The sequence below is a fragment of the Melozone crissalis genome, unplaced genomic scaffold (genome assembly GCF_028551555.1).
Source record: "Melozone crissalis strain CALT ecotype California unplaced genomic scaffold, PUWL_Pcris_2 ptg000027l_1, whole genome shotgun sequence".
Lineage (NCBI taxonomy): Eukaryota > Metazoa > Chordata > Aves > Passeriformes > Passerellidae > Melozone > Melozone crissalis.
In genome coordinates this window covers 35,748,607-35,767,089 of record NW_026535805.1, presented here as the reverse complement: position 1 = coordinate 35,767,089, position 18,483 = coordinate 35,748,607, and the positions used below count along the sequence as shown (strand labels likewise).

General features: G+C 35.9%; 1 protein-coding gene across 4 annotated transcripts in view; it reads left to right on the top strand.

Moving 5' to 3' along the window:
• The window catches only part of ZDHHC14 (zinc finger DHHC-type palmitoyltransferase 14), a 93,868-nt gene that overhangs the window by 57,207 nt on the left and 18,178 nt on the right, over nt 1-18,483 (top strand). For all 4 annotated transcript variants that reach the window (XM_054279397.1, XM_054279395.1, XM_054279396.1 and 1 more), the window contains exons 3-4: nt 4,632-4,790; nt 15,604-15,741. In XM_054279397.1, the coding sequence (XP_054135372.1) occupies nt 4,632-4,790; nt 15,604-15,741 (297 nt within the window). The remainder of the gene's footprint in view (nt 1-4,631; nt 4,791-15,603; nt 15,742-18,483) is intronic.

Here is an 18,483-nt window from a genome sequence, read left to right as displayed (position 1 = left end):
TCATGGTAATTTATCCTCCCAGCCTTAAAATGCTTTGGATTTTTCTTCAGGCTGTCATAAGCTATGTGTATCTTCCTCATTTAATCTTTGCAATTAGTTCAGGCCAGTTCACAGGATAGCTTCTGCCTGCTTGTTTTGTGTTTTCCAAGCCCTGAACTCAATGTATGAGCTACACTGGCACACTGTCTCTGCAGATTGGCTGTCTAATTTATGCTGATGCTCAAGACCACATTTGAGACTCCTTCAGAATTCCTTGCCTATCTTTCTTTTGTTTTGAAATGCACAATTGGATTTCATTATAGCCTTATAAAATTAAATCCGTGCCACAGCACAGGCATTTCATAGAACTGGCCATGGCCTGAACAAGTACATACCATTTATGGTTAGCACGTTTTGCTTTCTTTACAAAAGTGAGATACCAGCTTCCTAGGCTTATAGTTGTACCTGAGACTGCACCCTTAAACAACATTCTTAAAATAAATAGAGTGAAATTACTTTGTGTGTCAGGCAAGTCTTAGAAAGCTCTTCCTGTCTGTGCTTCTTTCCCTCAGCAAATCACTAAATATTACATTTCTTTCTGGGAACGAGCATACCATTCACATGAAGTTTTAGGCATCAAGAAGATAATGAAATTTTACTTTTAAGAAAATAATATATTATTGCAGGAAATCCAAGGCAGCAAGTCCTTAAAGTCAGGAGCAAAATGTGTTCTGTATCTCATGATGGCTATCAGATGAAAAACTATGTGAAGAATGCAGTTAGCAGCTGCTGGTTTCAGTCTAAACCAGGTTCCCAGTTTTGTTTGTCCCTGAGATTACTGTCTTGAAACAAGAGCATTTATGTTCTCTTCCCTCCAAGAAATAAATTACTCTTTTGTCTTTTAGCCCACTGTTGTAAAACAGGTACCTTAAATTTGAACAGTTAAACACACAGGAAGACATTTCTTAGAGATTTGCGTTGTTGGCTGGCTTTGTTTTATTTTGGTTAGAATATTTTCTATTGTTTTTCAGATGTTATGGGTTATACATAAAGATTCTTTTCATTACCTTTTCATTTAGTCCTCAGGAAACATTAGAATTGTTTCAATTTACTGACTTCTCAAATAATTTTGTTTGAAGATTGAAATTGTGTCCTTTTAAAGTTGTCAACAAACATTGCATGATACGGTTATGAAGCTTGTATAGAGACAATGTAGAGCTGCCTTCTAGAGGCTGTTTGTCTCAAGTTCTTAGGAACATTGGCCAAAAAATCCAACTCTTGATTGAGCAGGAGAGTCCTGGTGATATGTATACAAACTTGCAGCTTCTGTCTTTTGTCAGCACCACTTATTTGTAGCATAATAAATTGAGAAATCCAAGTGGAGTTTGTTGTCCCATTAGGCGGTTGCTAGGTTGTGCTGTATCTCCATTAAGTACTTGGAGTATCTTCCTTGGAGCAGTTCAGGTCTCTTGGTCGTGCAAGGACATGAATTGCATGCATGGGGTTTTTGTAATTATGGTAATAAAAATGCTGGAGCCCCATCTAGTGCATGAACAGTTAACCCTGCTAGAGAAGTTCCAAAATGTGTCAGAACGGAGAGGATAGATGGCAATCCCATTAGTGGGTAAATTTTAGCCTTTTTTTGAAAGAACTTGCATTACTACATGAGTAATAGGTTGGATGAGTGAAATGTAGCAGTGATCAAACAGTTTATTTGGAGAAGGTGATTCCATAAAGGTTAATCTTTCTGTTCCTCAAAGAGACCTCATATATTGAAGATTTAACTGTGCTAGACCCCAAGTATGAGCAGTTGAATTGAAGGCAAACTGCAGTCTGAAAATTCACAGTGAGACCAGGACACGTTTAGCACATTTAGGTTAGATAAATTGTATTAAATCCAAGCACATTTGACCTTGCTCTGCAGCTTGTTTCCAGGAAAAAGCTGTTAGTAAACAGAAAGACTGGAACATTCAGGTTTGGTTATGCAATTTAGGATTTTGAGAAAAATTCTCAGTCCCTGGAAAATCAGCAAGACTGTTTACACTTATTTCATTTGCATGAGCTTTCACCCTTGGATTTCAAGATGAATTTGCCTTGGAGAGCTAGGAATTGCTGTCTGTGAACTTCCCTGCAAATGTCTGGGAGGAAATCCTCTTAGAAGACTGGTGTAAATACAATGGGCTGGACAGTAGTCTCACTTCTGCACCAGAGAAGACAGAAGTTGTCTTTGAGATTCTGCCAGAGCCCATCTAAAATAATTGTGGTGCACTTTATGAGCTTCTTGAAAGGAGGGGAAATACTGGCTTTAGTCAATGTGCCTTTTACAAAATAAATGGTTATCTAGGAAAAAGAGCATTTCCCCTCTAAACAATTCCCATTGACTGATTTAAGTAATTGTCTTTCAATTATTATGTTCATACTCAAGAATAATAAGATTTTGTAAAAGAAAAAAATCTGAAATATTACTCTTATGTTAGGAAATTTAATGCATCAGTATCTCTAGCGTACAAAGCTACATCTAGATGAAATTCAGACTTTAGTTTTTATAATTATGCACCTAAATTTGAGTATCAAATGAAAATATTTGGGTTTTTAATGAACATTCCATGCCAGCATGTGTTAAATGCTTTATCCAATAAATTAATTTGTAGGGCTAATGACCTATATTTATGTTCACAGTTTAAGTCTTATCTTGACCAAAATATAGTCAGAAATGGGTCTAACATTGTGTTTTGTAATGCCCAAAGATTTCTGGAAGGTCTGTGACTATTATAAGCTGATTGGTTATAAAGTCACCAAAAGCTTTCTTAATGTAACATGAATTAGAAGAAATTCTTCTCTGTCTTCTGGATTAAGTAACATCCATGTCTCTCTAGAGCTTTAAATACTATAAGCACAGTTGTGCTGTGTCTTCCAAAGAACATTTTTTCAGCTTATACACTGAAATACACTGTTAGCATTACTTAATCTGAAATATTTGTCTAGTAGTATTGGCCTTGAGGTCAAAATCAGTATAACTGCTAGTTATGGGAACCAGACAATAATCCATGCTTCCATGTGCAGGTTGTAGGACCTGGCCAGGCATCACAAGCACATTGCAGGAGTTGCTTTATATCCAACACAAGTGAATTTCTTTACCTCATCAGGCTGTAGGAGGCTGCTTCTATGCTGCTCTTTTTTAGTATTCACCACTTCATTCTCATAATGGATATTTAGGAGCTCTATATCTAGATTGCATCCATCTCAGCTATTGCTCTCTTCATTTCATCCTCTTCTCCATTAGAGTTTTCTGAAGTCTGGTTGTTTTAATGGTCAAGTTTACAGTGGTGTCCCACAAAGACTTTTATTCATTGATGCATATTTATGGATCATATTTATGGGTGAGCACTTTGCAGATGAGAACTCCTTAAGTTGGATTTGCTGCCAAATCAGCATGTTGTATAATTGCACCTTTGCTAGCACAGCTGTTTGAATGCCTTGCTAGGTGGGAGACTTTCTTGTTGCCCTTTTGGAAAATACATCATTTGTAGGCTGTGTAATTGGCAGAAATCGAAATTGTGGGTGATATTTCTAACAATTTGAGCTCAAATAAAAGTCATAGATCTTTTAGTAACAAGCCCCACATGAAAGTGGGGCAACTTAAGATGCAGTTGTTCAAGTGACTTGACTGTGACTTTGAAATGTATTTTCATTCATACATTGGAAAAATATTTTATTTTACTTCCCTATTGACTTAGCTAATCTGTTTTACAAGTGTAATAAATTTAGGGTTTTCTTTTCCAGTTCTCTGGTTTGATTTGATTGTGATTACCCAAGAACAGATAGACCTAGAAAAAGGCACCATTTTTACATGTTGAAGTTTCAGAATAAAGCTCAACTTGGGATAAAAATTGAACTTTATTAGCCTAATCAGTCCTTTAGATGCTGTAAAAATTATTGATAATATCCTAAAATAAAATAAAGGGAAGCTTAGAAACAAAACCCAAAACACTACTACTTGTGTCAAACAAGGTAGTTGGGAACAGGTTTTGTGCAACAAACAAACTTGAAGGTGTCTAGAAGTAACACTGGGAGTTGGATGTTCAAACTTCTAAGCAGCAAAAGCTGTAAGATACTTTTGTCAATGTGCTCTGTTGTATCACAGCATGCAAGAGATATCAACATTCACCAGGCTCATGACAGAGCTGCTGTTGCTTAAGTAAATATGCAGATTCTCTTCTAGGCCGTAGAATTTCTGCTGCATTTCTAGGGAGATTTTTTGTTATTACAGGAATTCTGAAAAAATTAGGAAGATTCTAAAGGTAACGTCAAAGTTTTGCTGTCCTACACGAGTAGTTACAGTTGTCTTTAATATGTTATCTAAGAGCTATTTGGGGGTGTGAAACTGTAAGAATTCTGGGATCAAGGTCATTGTCAGTGTTTGAGACTTGGATTTGGATGGTTTCTTTGATTCAGATTGATTGACTTTGGATGCTATTTGCAATGAAATGTCTCTATGCTGCTTCTTACTCAAGAATTAGAAGGGGAAAAATTGTTTATTTTAAATGTGTAAATACAAATTTGAAATTTGCTATAGATTGCCATCAAGGACAGTTTTGTGCATACATCATAGCTCATGTGCAACATTTCATTTCTTGTATTTTCATGCTTAGATATAGCAAATGGCTGCAGTTCAGGAGGATATCGTCCCCCTCCCAGAACAAAAGAAGTGATCATCAATGGACAGACAGTGAAACTAAAATATTGTTTTACTTGCAAGATTTTCCGCCCACCTCGTGCCTCACATTGCAGCCTTTGTGATAACTGCGTAGGTGAGTAAAAGAAAGATACAGCATATGTTCAGCTGAGTAGCTTATATCTTGTAATGAATACTTTCCATAGGAGACAGAAAAAAACCAGTTAGTGACAAGATTAGTCATGAGGTGACTTGCTCTGTTCATCATCCTTTCCTACAAGATCTGTTAAATGTTAAGAATTTTAGAGGAGGCAGAAAAGGAGACTTGGCCTAACAGATGTTGCTAGTCTAAGAAGGCTTTTCTAACCTGCCCTAATGACAAAGAACACACCCAACTTGAATAAGGCCACATATAATGTGTGATGACCTTTCCAAGCTTTTTGGGAGTCTCAGAATTGTTTTTTTCACCAGACTAAATTGAGGGCAAGGAGCTGCTTCTCCAGTTCATTAGTAACTAACTGTAAGGCATGGTTCAAATGGTTAGGGCTGTGTGACCAAAATACACACTGTAGGTGATTCTTACCTTTGAGCAGATTTATGACTAGATGTACTTACGTCAGAATCCGTAAGAAATTACTGGGCAAACATGCTCTTTTGAGAGTAAGTACATGTTGTCAGGACCTAAGCGTATTTTATAATTATGGGGTTGTTTTTTTTCTCTCTGAATATCTTGTCCTTTTCATTACTGTTTTCTGTGGAGGTCAGACAAGGTGATTAAGATATGCTTGGATTTAAAAGCAAACAAAAAAACCCCTACCAATCAAATCTGAGTGGTTTCCAGTTAATTAGATCACATTTGCAGTTTAGTGCAGTGATTAACACACTGTTGAGTCTGGATCTTATGCATTCAAGAAAATAATGTAGAAAGATGTCTCCAGCTGAGAAATGTAATTGCAGCATTCAGCAGTGATATTTTTAGATATAAAGCAGTCATTGGAAGAATTGGAGTTTTATGTTTAGATGATACTGGTTTAGGGAATGCACTTACATCAGACTGAAAAGCTTATTAGCTTTTTGGCCCTATAGAATTGATTGGTATCTGTAGATGGTTCCTTCAGTAAATAAATTTTTCTGATGTGTTAAAATTTTGTAAGTGCTGCAAAAGCTATTGAGCTTGCTTTTATTGAGCAAGTAGAGATGTTTATGAAATGTAGTTGGTACATTTTTCAGAAAAATATTTTAACAAATGTGTAACTTTAATACTACAGTGTTGTGATATTGCCCAGCAAAATGGATAATATGTAAATGCAGTTGTTGTCTAGTGTGATAAATAAAAGTTGAAAAGCTGTTGTCTTTACCAAGAGAGCAAAAAATAAGAGCGAACTTCACATGTACAACCTGAAGCTTATTTTAAAATAATGGTTTGGTTTTTTAATGCACTGGTATGAAGGATTTTCCAATAGTAATCTGTGTCCTTTTCATACCACATCTGGAAAACCTGTTCTGTAAAACATTAAAGTAGTGATGGCAGGGAAACAACTTACACATTCTTCTGATCATGTCTGTGATGAAAAAACAGATGTGAATTATTATTAATATTTATTTTAAAAGAGTGAGTAAATTACTTATATAACTGAGATTTTTTTCTTCTCTTAAGATAGGTATGATCATTGTAATTTCCTCTCGTACATTTTTAAATTTGGATTTATTTGTATTAAATTAATTGAATGAATTTGCTGTGGTTTTTCTCCTCAGTGTTTATAATAGGAATTACAATAAGTTGACTTTTTCAGGGTGCACTGTATAGTAGCTTTGTTTCCTGATTTGATACAGGTGTTTGTCATGTAAATATTTGAATGCAAAAAGTGAGATCTACAAGTACCTGCAACAATTTTCTATTAAAAATAGGTGTCAAGAAAACTGGATGGCTTGTGTGTCTGTGGAAATGTAGCAGTCTGAGAGTGTACACTTAATCAGAGTGTGTTATGCAGTTTGCCACCGCTTCTAAGTTAGTATTGTCTATATGATGATGCTTTTATTTAGTTTCTGAAGAAATATTTTAATAGCAATGAGTATTCTTGGGCCACTGTTTGTTAGTTCCTTACTGATTTAACGAAACCTGTGCACAAGTAGTCCTGCGTCACATGCATTTGGACATTTAAGTAACTTATACTGTTTAAACATAACATATGATATTTAAGCAGCTCACTACTAGTTTGACCATGCATTCCTTTTTACCACATCATTTCCAAAGATTTTGCTGCAGTTACCAACCAGCTACAGAGACTCTGTGGTAAAGGAATGGAGTCTGTCCTCCAACCAGCACTGCTCAGAAAAAGCAGTGTGCTACTTTACCTGAAGGTGCCTTATGATACTTAGCAAATGAATTCAGTGTGAAAGTGAGGTTCTTTCACTCTGAGTTTTCTATAATTGTTTTTTTTATTCTGTAAGGAATCTATGGCAGAATTTTAAATATGTAAGTACATACAAAAACTTACTTTTTATTTCTGTCTAATTGCTAATTGTTTAGTAAGCATATCTGTTACTTGACCTTGTTTGATTTTTGTTTCATCACTGTTTTTTATAAATGTCTATGTGGTATTTGTAGATAAAAATAACAACAAATAGCTTAAAATAAGAAAAAAAGGAAGAAAAGAGCTAATTTGAGTTCTAGCCATGGTAATAATTCAGACTCCTTTAGCTCTACAGTATTTTCCTAGTAGTGTCTAGAAAAATCTCTAGTTTCATACAAATGTCGTTTGTTCCATTTATCTAATACCTTAAAAAAATTGATTGAATAAGTGTTCCCTGAAGCACATACCTTGGGTGTATTCCTGATTTGCTTTCTTTACTGCCTCTATGAATGTCAGTTGGAAGTTAGCCCCTCAAGGGTTTTGTGTGCCATTATGTTGCTCAAGAATTACAAATGAGTTAAACATAATATGCATCTGAAAACAAGAGATAAAGACTTCAGAATAAATGTAACCAAACCAGACATAAATTCTGAGCTCAAGGTAGTTATTGCTGTGTCTTGACAAGAGGTTTTGATGGCACTATGTAATGCTAGAAAGAAGGCAGTAGTTGGACTTGCTTCTGAAATGACCTAATGGCAGCTCTTAAATTTATTTTTGGTCATTGGAACATTGACTGTGTAATATCCTTTTTGCTGGGTTTTAATAAATAATTTTTGTTTTGTTTAATTTGATTTCTATGGTGAAAACTGAACAAGAAGCACGTGGCTATATCTAAACAATATGGGTAATTAATTTCCAATGCACACATAACACAGACAATGTAAGACAGTGAGAATTACCAGTGTGATCTGGGGACAAGCTTTTCCCTGTAGTTACTCCAGATATCCCCATCTTCCTGGCTAAAGAACACCGATCACTTCAAAAGCAGGCTGAGTGTGGCATTGTAACAGTTTGGCTTTTCTGACGCAGACAGTGTTTCTGAGAACAATTTTCTCAGGACTTTGTAGTCCTTTATAATCAATGTGTTTGTCAGGACTTTGGTCTGCTTGGTTTTAATTCTATTCTGTAGCGCTCTTTCTTCATTATCTTATTATTTCCTTTCTTGCCATCACTTCCTTTTCATGGCCTTTGCTTATTTCCTTCCTTACATTTCCTGTAGTGAATAGAGTTTTCACTTCATTTTGAACCTGTTAAACCTTAGCTCCGGTTGTCTTAAAATTACCCTTTTGCTGAACAGCTAAAAGCACAAATTTGGCTGCTGTGACCGTTCTTTTCTTTTTTCTTTCTTCTCTTATGTATTTTTCCCAGGTTTTACAGGTGAGAAATGGCTTGGACTCTTTTTGTTTGTGTGCCCCAAAAAGGTAGAACAAGAAGCTGCCAAATGGAGTACACACAAGCACTCTCAGAAGTGATGTATTATTTATGATTGTGCCATTTGTGAAATTAGATGTACTTTGGAAATTCAGGGAGCATGGCATGTGTGTCAGGGTTTCTAAATCCTAAGCCAATGGACTGCAAAATATGTCAGTCTCTTTAAGAAAGAAAATCGTATTATAGGTTACTTAAGAGAGGTTGTGGCTTATGCATTGGTCTTTGTATGAAAAAATGCAGAGATGATCAGAACATCTGACTCTGTAAATGATGTTGTAAACCTCAAGATGTCAGAGTAAATATTAAAGAGAGAAATTATCAGTTAAAAAAATTAGAAACCTAAGAAAATAAACACATATTTACATTCAGTGCAGAATCAATTTGCAGAATGGTTAAAATTCCAATAAAAAGACAGCAGTGAAAGTGTGTAAAAAATGTGCTTTCCTGTAGAAAAGAAAAAAACTAATCTGTAAACTTTGCTAATGCTGTTACTTGGTGAGGACACTATGTTTCCTCTAGGGAAAAAATTTGGGGTTTTAAAATCCCTTCCTCCACAGCTGGGTGTGTGTCAGGCCCTTGTGTGGGTGTGTCAGGGTGTATGGTACTCAAATGGATACGTAAAGAGAGATTGTGAAGCACTGAGGTCCTTCCTTCACTGTGCACTCTTTGTACCCCCCAAAGAGCAGCCATTCTGCTGCTGCCTTTGAAAATGTCACCATTAATGTGCATGCAGCCAAAGGAGTTTGTTAATTAGTAAATATTTATTATTGGTGAGTGCAGTGAAGTAATCTATGTGACAATACAGTTTAATTACTATGAGCTATCCTAGGGCAATGGCTGGATGTTTTGCTAATAAATCAATTGCTATTTTTATTTTGAAAATTAAACATGTTTATTTTCTTTTTGTGAATAGCAATGGTCTGCTAAAGTTGATTAGCATGCAAAAAGTTGTTATTGCAACTTATTTTGTTAAAACCCCACCCAAATAGCATAGCTCTCTGGAACAGTTTAAACAGTCATGAAAGTGAAATACATGTTAATAGCCCTCGTGTTTTTCTGATTGACTTTTTGTTGTAGATACCCATGCACATTATTAACTTTTTTCATTAATAGAGGTCCATCTTTACTGGTGTCACGTTACTGTTTCATTTTTTTTCAGTTTACATCACCTTGGAGAGATGAGTCCAGAATGTAATTTGAAGTAAACTTTTGGTATTTCCCAACATGAGGGCCAGAAGATGCTTTCTTGCTGTTTGGTTTTCTTGGGGTGTTTTGATTTGGAATCAGTGTATGAAAGTGCTGAAGCTTGGTGATTTAAAGGATCCATTGTGCATTGTCCCTAAGAGATGTTCTAAAATAACATCAGTGTGCCTATAAATGTGATCTGCAATTGATCTTTTGTTATTCACTGCTTTTTTTCATTTGGATTTCTACTCAGATTTCATTCCACAAAAGTAACAGCAAAGGTATTGTCAGGGGAATGACTGTCAGGCAGGTGAATGGTGTGTTAATTAAATTGATTCAAGTATTTGATTGCTGTTGCCAGTTGATGGCAAATCCTATCAGTGGGGGTGGTTTTTAAAATATTATTTAAAAAATAATTTTCTAAGTAGTGGTGATTTCAGTCAGTGAAACTGAACATTGGAGCTAAGGATAGTTGTTATGAATATGCTGTGATTATTGGATATAAATTTTTTTGTTATGTTAAATTATCAGATATTGAACTGACTTCAAAGAACTTAATTTAGTGATTATATTTGCTTTTCTGCCTGTGTGCATCACTTTCAGCAGTTGGGATTGGACTGCTATATCTTAGAAGAAAATAAATACTCTTTGTAATAAAACATATTTCTTATGTGGATTTCTAAAAACCTCATTTGTCTTCTTAAGCATTTCAAAGAACAATCAAATTCTGAAGGCACTATTTGTTGTGCAAAATGTGAAGTCAAGAAGCCTGAATAGATGTGATCATATCATGACATCATAATCCTTCAAAAAGCTTTAATTGTCACCATTATAAATACATGCAGATGTGTCAATCTCTACATAATTACTCAGTGTGAGTCCTTGACAATGAACATTGTAGCTCTGTGTTGTACTACTGCTACTATCAAAGTAATTTTGAGTCGTCCTGGCCCAGTTGGTTGAGCTGTAATGTGACTTCTTACTGATGCAGGATTTGCATAGTGGGCTCTTGACTCTTTCCAATCATGAGATATATGTTTGCATGTTTTAAATAAAGATAGTAACATTCAGGGATGCCTTAGGTTTGTGCCTTTGTCCTACAGTCCTTTACTTGCACAGGGTGGAAAAATTAGCAAGTGAATTCTGACTTTTGCTCACTGGAATCTCCTGGTAACATGACCTAGATATTTTTCCACCTGTCGACTTCTTGTCTTTGAGTCCTACCTTCACATTGAGCTTTAGAAAATGTGTGCCGGTGTGCAGTGATCCAGTTGAGCAAAGAAAAAAGGAAACAGTTAATAAATACTGCAAACTGAAGGGACAAGCTGGCCTACAAGTGTTCCATTTAAAAATGCTTTTGCGTTCCTTGTAAATTATTAGGCTTTCATTAAATGTTTTGAAAAGGGAAGGGAAGCATTTGGGTCATTTTGTGCACGATTTCCTGGAGTGTAGTGAATGAAAAATGGAAGCAGAACATTTAAGTATTTAGGAGTCTACATGCTGTGCTGTGGAAAAGTAGAGATTTGACTCTTTGGTTCTGAGCAGCAAGGAGCGTGCTTTGGTGCGGCTTCTGAAGGAAGCGCTGCATGTGTAAGGCCGTTGCTCAGTAAAATGGGAAATGTTCTCAGTTTGGCTTTTGTCTGAGATATCCAACAGTTAGTGTTTCTTAGGCAAGTTTTAAATATAGATGTTTCAGGGAAGGTAAAAAACGGAGAATGTATGAAGTAGAGTGTTTTTCTGTTATACAGTTAGCATAGATTATTAGGTGAGTGTTCATCAGACCACTTGGGTGAGTGTTAATGAGAACACTGAGTCCTGCTGACAGCTTGCTGCTTCCAAAGGGATTTTAATGTCCTCCTCTTTATTTCTTTTTTCTTTATTTCCATGATTCTCTTGTTTGTGCCTGTTCACAGACCATTTGGTAACACAGCCATTGGTAAGTCAGTTTTTCCCACTCATCAGTGAGAAAGATAATTCCTTTTTTTTTTTCTTTCCTGGTAGTCCAGGGAACTGAATTGATTCATCATCTGCTTAAAAAGAAGAAAGTGGGATGAAGTGGCAGGAAAAGGCAGCATTTGACCATCTCTTTCACTGCTACTATGGTTTTGGATTGGCTCAGTTATCTTGTGAAGCTTCATCCTTTGGATTTAGTTATGGGGGTGCTGGCTATCCTCGGAAGTTATTATTTAAATTCAAATATAATGATCACTTGGGAAAGAGTAATGAAATACTACTTGTTACTGTTACTTACAGTAACAGTTACAGAAATTTCAGTTCCTGAAATCTCTTACCTCTTTGGTTTTCTGTGACTTGTACAGCAGCATTTATAGTCTGTTTGCTCATGTCTTCTTTTCATTGATGCTTTACCTTATAAACTATTCACACATTTTTTCAGTCTTTTTTTATTTTCTTCAGGTTTTGATCTCAGACCCTGAAAAATTAATCAAAACTAGATTTCTCCTGCAGTTGTGATAAGTGCTAACCTGTAGTAAGGTTGGTGTCACAGCTAGGCTGAATTAACACGTAGCTGCTTCTGAAGGTGGTGTTTCATTCCTTCTCTGGCAGTGTGTTCTCAGTGCTTCACTGGGGCCCACTTTAGTGTTTGTCTGATGAGGTGATCTGAGGAGATAGACCAAAAAAAGCCATGGTTTTAGGCTCATCTGGCTCTGTCAACCTGCCCCCTGAAGGGAAAAATGAGCATCAGGCTTGGCCCAAGAATGGAGAGCCATGAACACACAGGCAAAAAACTTCACAGAGCTACTGAAATGGTAGAGACTGGGCCATCTGTTCTGTCACTAGTTCTTGATTAGGTAGATGCAAGATACAGCTGTAACATCAAGAAGGCAAATATCTTGCTGCTTTTGTTTGAACTGGGGTGTAGGAGGATGATATATCACAATGTTTCTGTCCATAGAGTGCTTCAGCTTTCTTCTTCCCTCATTATGAGTTCTAATATGCTTATACTAACAAGAGTTTATGTTTCCAATGTTTTAATTGTCTGTTTGCCTCAAATATTTTTACACTGACCTTGCCACAAATGTTTGTTTGAATACAGTAGTATGTTAACTAACCAGAACTGCATTCCTGAACTTTTAACAGTCTGTTCTTCACAGTAAATTGCATTTCTATTTGCTCTGCATTTTAAGTTAATGAGGGCTGGAATTCCAGTTTTTCTCAGCATCAGTAGTTTTTCATTTCTCAATGAAGTTGTCTTAATTTTGCTGCCAACATTGTCCAAGTAGAGATGTCAGAGCTTCCTTTACAAAATCATTGGTTGTTCAGTTGTCAAGCATCTGGAATGCTGGAGGTGAACCTTAAGACACTGTGTTACTTCTTCATTAATACTTACTATTAGGTCGTGTGTTCTTCTAAGGAAGAAGAAACAGCTCCAGATTTAATAGATTTTATATTTCTTAACAGCGTTAGAAGTTTCTGCCTAGCATTTGCCTCTTCTTTTTGCCAGCGTTGGCAATTTTCTCCTGCATTAATAACTATGCAGAGCAGCTCACAAGCTGTAAGGCTGTTATCTTTAAATTGCATTTACATATTTGTACTCTGCTGAGTAGAATGTCTTGCCTTTTAATATACTGGTTTGTGGCACATGTCACATGGCTTTCTATCTTCTGACTGAGAAAAAAAACCAAATTTATATAAATAAGATTCATGTAAACCCTCTAATATGCCTCTTTTTTCATTAGAGTTGATTTCAGTTTAATACTATAGTAGTGGTTTTTGCATCCATCCTTTTTAGTCCATGCCTCCTTTGTAAATATCTTAGGTAGTTACTTAACTTCACAATAATTAGTAAGGTATTTCTTGAGATAGCTGAGCTTTGCAGTTCACCAGGAAAGTTAGAAGATGGAAATTCAAGAGGACTGACAAATAGGTTAAAAACACTGAGTCAGTTCTCAGTATGGAGTATGTGTATGTATAGGATCACGAGTTTATAGATGGAGGGGTTGTGTGTATGTGCATGGCTTTTGTCTGCATTTTTCTGAATCCATCAAATAGATGTCTGCATATATCTCAGTGATATTTTATGGCTAGAAACAGCTTAATGTCTGTTTTTATTTTATAATTCATTTCCCTACTGTGTCAGCATAGAGGAGACTGAATCTAAGTATACAGAATTAATCTTCCAAGACACGTAATGTATTTTTTTAGCAGTAGGTTACAAAAATACCCTAGGATTCTGCTTTTTAAAATGTCTCTGTAGCTGTGTTTCTTTGTGGAGTTGTTTGCTTGTGAGTTGGATGTATGAATGAATTTAAATGAAGTAGAGTGTTTATCAGAATATGAGGGCTCGTTCAGGAGCACAGATTTAAAGACAAGCACTTTTAAAATGCAATATCAATTCATTTTGGGAATACAACTGTAGTGCACTGAGAAAAGGTAGTATCACTTACCCAGAGTGTTTAGTACTTGATATTCTTAGCAGTATTCCCTCAATCACACACAAATTATGAAGCCTTACCCTAAGAAAGTTTAGTAACTTCACCTTGAATAGCCCTGTTGGAATTTGAAACAGATTTATGGCAGAAACATGTGGTCCAGACAGCTGTCACGCAAAACCATTTTTAAAAAAGCCCCTGAAAGTCTGGTAGACTCAGAAATCTGTTGTGCATGTTGTTTTGACTTTTTAAAAATGAAGATAATACTAAATACATCCTTCAAGAAAAACCTCTAATATAGGCCTTTAACATAAATCCACAACTAAAATAAGCTGGTGTACTTGGTCAGATGGGCCTTTCTAACACAGGGCTTAAGGGACTTTGCATTTATAGCTTGCCTTTCCTGTGGAATTACAAATAGTTTGATAGTACGTCAGTGGAGGCATAAAAACCACAGAAAACAAACCAGGATTTGGACAAGGATCAGACAGTGAAAGAAAGAGTCAGCATGAATGCATCTGTCTTATGGTTTTGGATTTGATTAAAAAAACCTTAAAATTCTGTCAGTGTAATCTCTCCAAAGTAAAGTTAGGAAATGCAAGTTTGTTTCCTGGCAATAGTTGTTTCATCACCCAACATACTGGACGTGGAGGGTGGCTCCAGGCTGCCTGGGATGAAGCAGAGGAAGCCATTCCCTCTGCTGCTTCCCAGCACTGAAGCATTTCCCCCATGTTGGGGGACATTTGTTTCTGTTCCACCCTGGCCTTTCCTACCTTATGAATGATTTCTCTTAGGGAGGTAAAGATAAAAGTTTTCACTTAGTAAAAAGGAGACAGAGTCTATAGTGCAAAGGGCAACAGAGCATGCAGATTACCAGTTTTTGTATGATGTATTTAAATTTTATAATTTGAAAAATGTTTGATGTGAATGATTCTGCTATTTTTAATGATCTTGTATGACAGCATCAACTCCAAGTGGAAAAATAGGTGGTCTAGAATGAAGAATGTCTTGAATGAAGCAATAAAAGGAAGTGGGAAGGTGTAAATATTTCATGCTCCAAATGGATGGATGATATGATAGTAGGCATAAGTCAGAGGTGTGATCATGACAGATGTAAAGGAAAGAACCTCAGAAATTCTAATTTTGAGTAGGAGATGAACTGAAGAAAAAAAACGACCTTGTTTTGAAAAAAATCAAATACAACTGAGTTGCTAATGCTCCGTGTGACAGTGGATAAATACATGCTTGCTGGTCTGACTGCACAATTTGTCACAATAAGACTGTTAGTTTAACAGGAACTCACCTCAGCCATGCTTTAATTTCTTTAAAAACTGTAAGGTTTCATTCAAGTACTCCTTTTTTTTCTTTTCTATTTTTTGTTCCTTTCTAAATAAGAACTTCTCTGTGGCTACTTTGCAAATGCCAGATTAATCATGAGTTTTAATATAGTATTCAGAGAGCATTTTTTTGAATAAACAGCATTTTATTAATTGTTTTCCATTTTTTTTTCTTCTGCCTCTCATTTCAGAACGGTTTGATCACCACTGTCCCTGGGTAGGCAACTGTGTGGGGAAAAGAAACTACAGATTTTTTTATATGTTTATTTTATCTCTGTCCTTTCTGACAGTCTTTATATTTGCATTCGTTATCACCCACGTCATCCTTCGTAAGTATGCTGGTGAAATCAGATTACGTATGTAGCCATTTGCTTGAGTTTTTTAAGTTAATATTTTGATCATTCAGGGTTTATTTCTTTATTTGTTTGTTTGTTTATTTGCCTTTTCTCTGAAGCTTCACAATCCCCAGTGAGTCCCATTCTGGTCTGTAGTAGGCACTGCTCATAGTAGTCATTGGCCTGGCACTGCTTTACCTTAATGCAGTCTTAATTTTTTTTTTCCCTTTTATGGATGATGAATTGGAAAAGTATCACATATACTGTATGTTTAAGTATACAGGTAGTATCATTTACCTAAAGAGCTTCCGTATGCTTTTTTACTGTAAGCATGGGTCACTTGCCATCCAGACAAAGAGGTAAATTACTAGAAAATAGATTGGAGCTATATTTTTTGTAGTTTGCTGTTTAGTTTATACCATTCTCAACCCTATTTTTAACATTTTTTTTCATTTGCATAGACATTCTGAGAATAGCCAATTCATAATAGAGTGAATCAGAAATATTAATGAGTTTGAGACTGATTTTTATTTGTATTCTGGGTTGTGTTTGGGGTCAGAACTCTTTTGGGTACTGTCTTTTGTTTCCATACCCCTAACTAATTTTGCTAGCTCCTATACAATGATGATGGTGACATTTATGGTGACAGGTTGCATGACTTGTCTTTAAACACCTTTTGTGTGTTGGGTTTTTAACCCATTATCGCTAGAAGAGTGTTCTGTATTTTTCACTTATTATGTAGGATGTTGCCCTAAAGAGTGTTTCTTTAACCATTTTGGAACTGTAATCTGTTTATTCCTTTGTATTCTGTATTGCAACAGAAACCTGATAGAAACAATAATTTCAGTATATAACACATTTATAAAGCTATCTTGATAATGATAATATACAGAGAATGTTTTACTGGAAAAAAATATGTCAGATTGTGCTCTGTTTCTGAAATTGTTTGCAGCATGCAGGGAAAAGTTGTGTTTTAAAGAGCAGAATTCCTGTTCTTACTCATTCTTTGCAAAACTATGATGCAAGCACTGAGAGGCCCTTCTATAGCTCAGAAATCTAGTTCATAGGCTAGAACTGGCATATGTGATTTTGAGGGAGTCTGAATGAACAACTTGTTTACACTACCAGATACAGCATTTCTAATACCAGTTGGAAAAAGCAGAGATAAGATGTATATGTTGTTTAAAAAAGGAAAATTACTGGAAAAAGAACACTTGCCATTAATACTTAAGTGCTTGTTATTTATCTGGGCATACATGAGTATATGCATGCACCTTTTAAGAAGAAAGACGCATGGGTTTTCATGCAATCTTTGCTAGTGTTCAGTAGTTGAAAACATTCCTAGTCTGACAATGTAAAGCTATTTTTGACGCTAACCTACCTTCATTTCAAAAGGACTTCAGTGCTTTTTCTTAAGTTTTCAGTATATGGGTTATCAATATATTGTCAGTATTTCCTGTTATGTATGTTAGGTGGGTTTACCTAGTGGGTTTTAAATTTACAGTGTCCAATCCTAACTCTTGAGTATGATTTAGGCAAAGAGCTGAGTAATTAATTGTGCCTCTGTGTGATTGAGAAGCACTTGAGCATTGTGTAGGTGTTACAGATTATGTATAGTAAATGTTAAATGCTGAATTGCCTGTCAGCTGGAAAATACTCTTGCCATGGAAGTTCATCTACCTAGAATGAGACAAGAAGAAACATGCTTAAGCTCTAAAGATTGGTCAGTCCTCAAAGGCAATGGGAGCAGGTATACATGTGATTAGTTCCTTTATGTTTAATTGATATACTGAGCTTCAAGCCCAGCATTCAAATTTGTCTGCTATAGTCTTGACAGTGTCCAAAAAAGAGTTCTTTACAAATAAGGTTTTCTTAACACTCCACTCTTTGTGCCTACCATACCTCTAGAAGTCCTCCTGTCTACCTTTCTAATAATTACCACTCAGCAATTTGTGTTCTGGTTTGTAGCTCCTCAGTTCTTTAGCTGATGCTAACCATTTAGCTGGGTTCTCAGTTTCTGAATCTGAACCTTTGCTCTCGGCATAGAGTGCTTTTTGTTAGCATGGCTGAAGGAAGTCTTGGTTTTCAGACCTCAGACTGTGACCTTCCTACAGTATTTCAAAGTCATACATAAGTCCTGGCAAAATTATTTTAATGCCTCTTGATTTAGACAAATTTTTAAAGTTTGTACATTTTTTATAATGCATCTTGCAAGCTGGCATTTTACAGATTTTGGTGGGCCTAAGTGGTGATGAGATACAAGATACATATTTTTGTTTTCTGTGGCCTTCTGAGGCATACATTGGAAATTTGTTCTTTCTAGGTTTAAGAATATGTGCACATAACATTGCTGAAGATAATAAAACTAGTTTCTAAATCAGTTATTAAAGATACTGCCTTGCAAGATTTTCTTCCCTCTCTCCAAGTTGAACACATTTCCAGTAGTGGTATCTGTATTTCCAGTTACTCATCTCTCTTGGAGACATCAGTATTTCACCTCTTTGTTGCAGTGAGCAGCCTTCCTTCCCCTTCTGTTGTTTTGGGCACTGCTTGGAAAAGTGTGACTAGCAGCAGGGTATGGAAATCACATCTATCTGCTGCCATTGCCATTAAGGATGCTAAAAATAGTAAAGAGGCAGAGAAAGTTCCATTAGTCTTGTACCTTGAGACTAAGAACCAATTATAAGAGTCTGAAAAGGCTCAAAAATACAAGGTAAGTAACTTCGCACTTGTAAC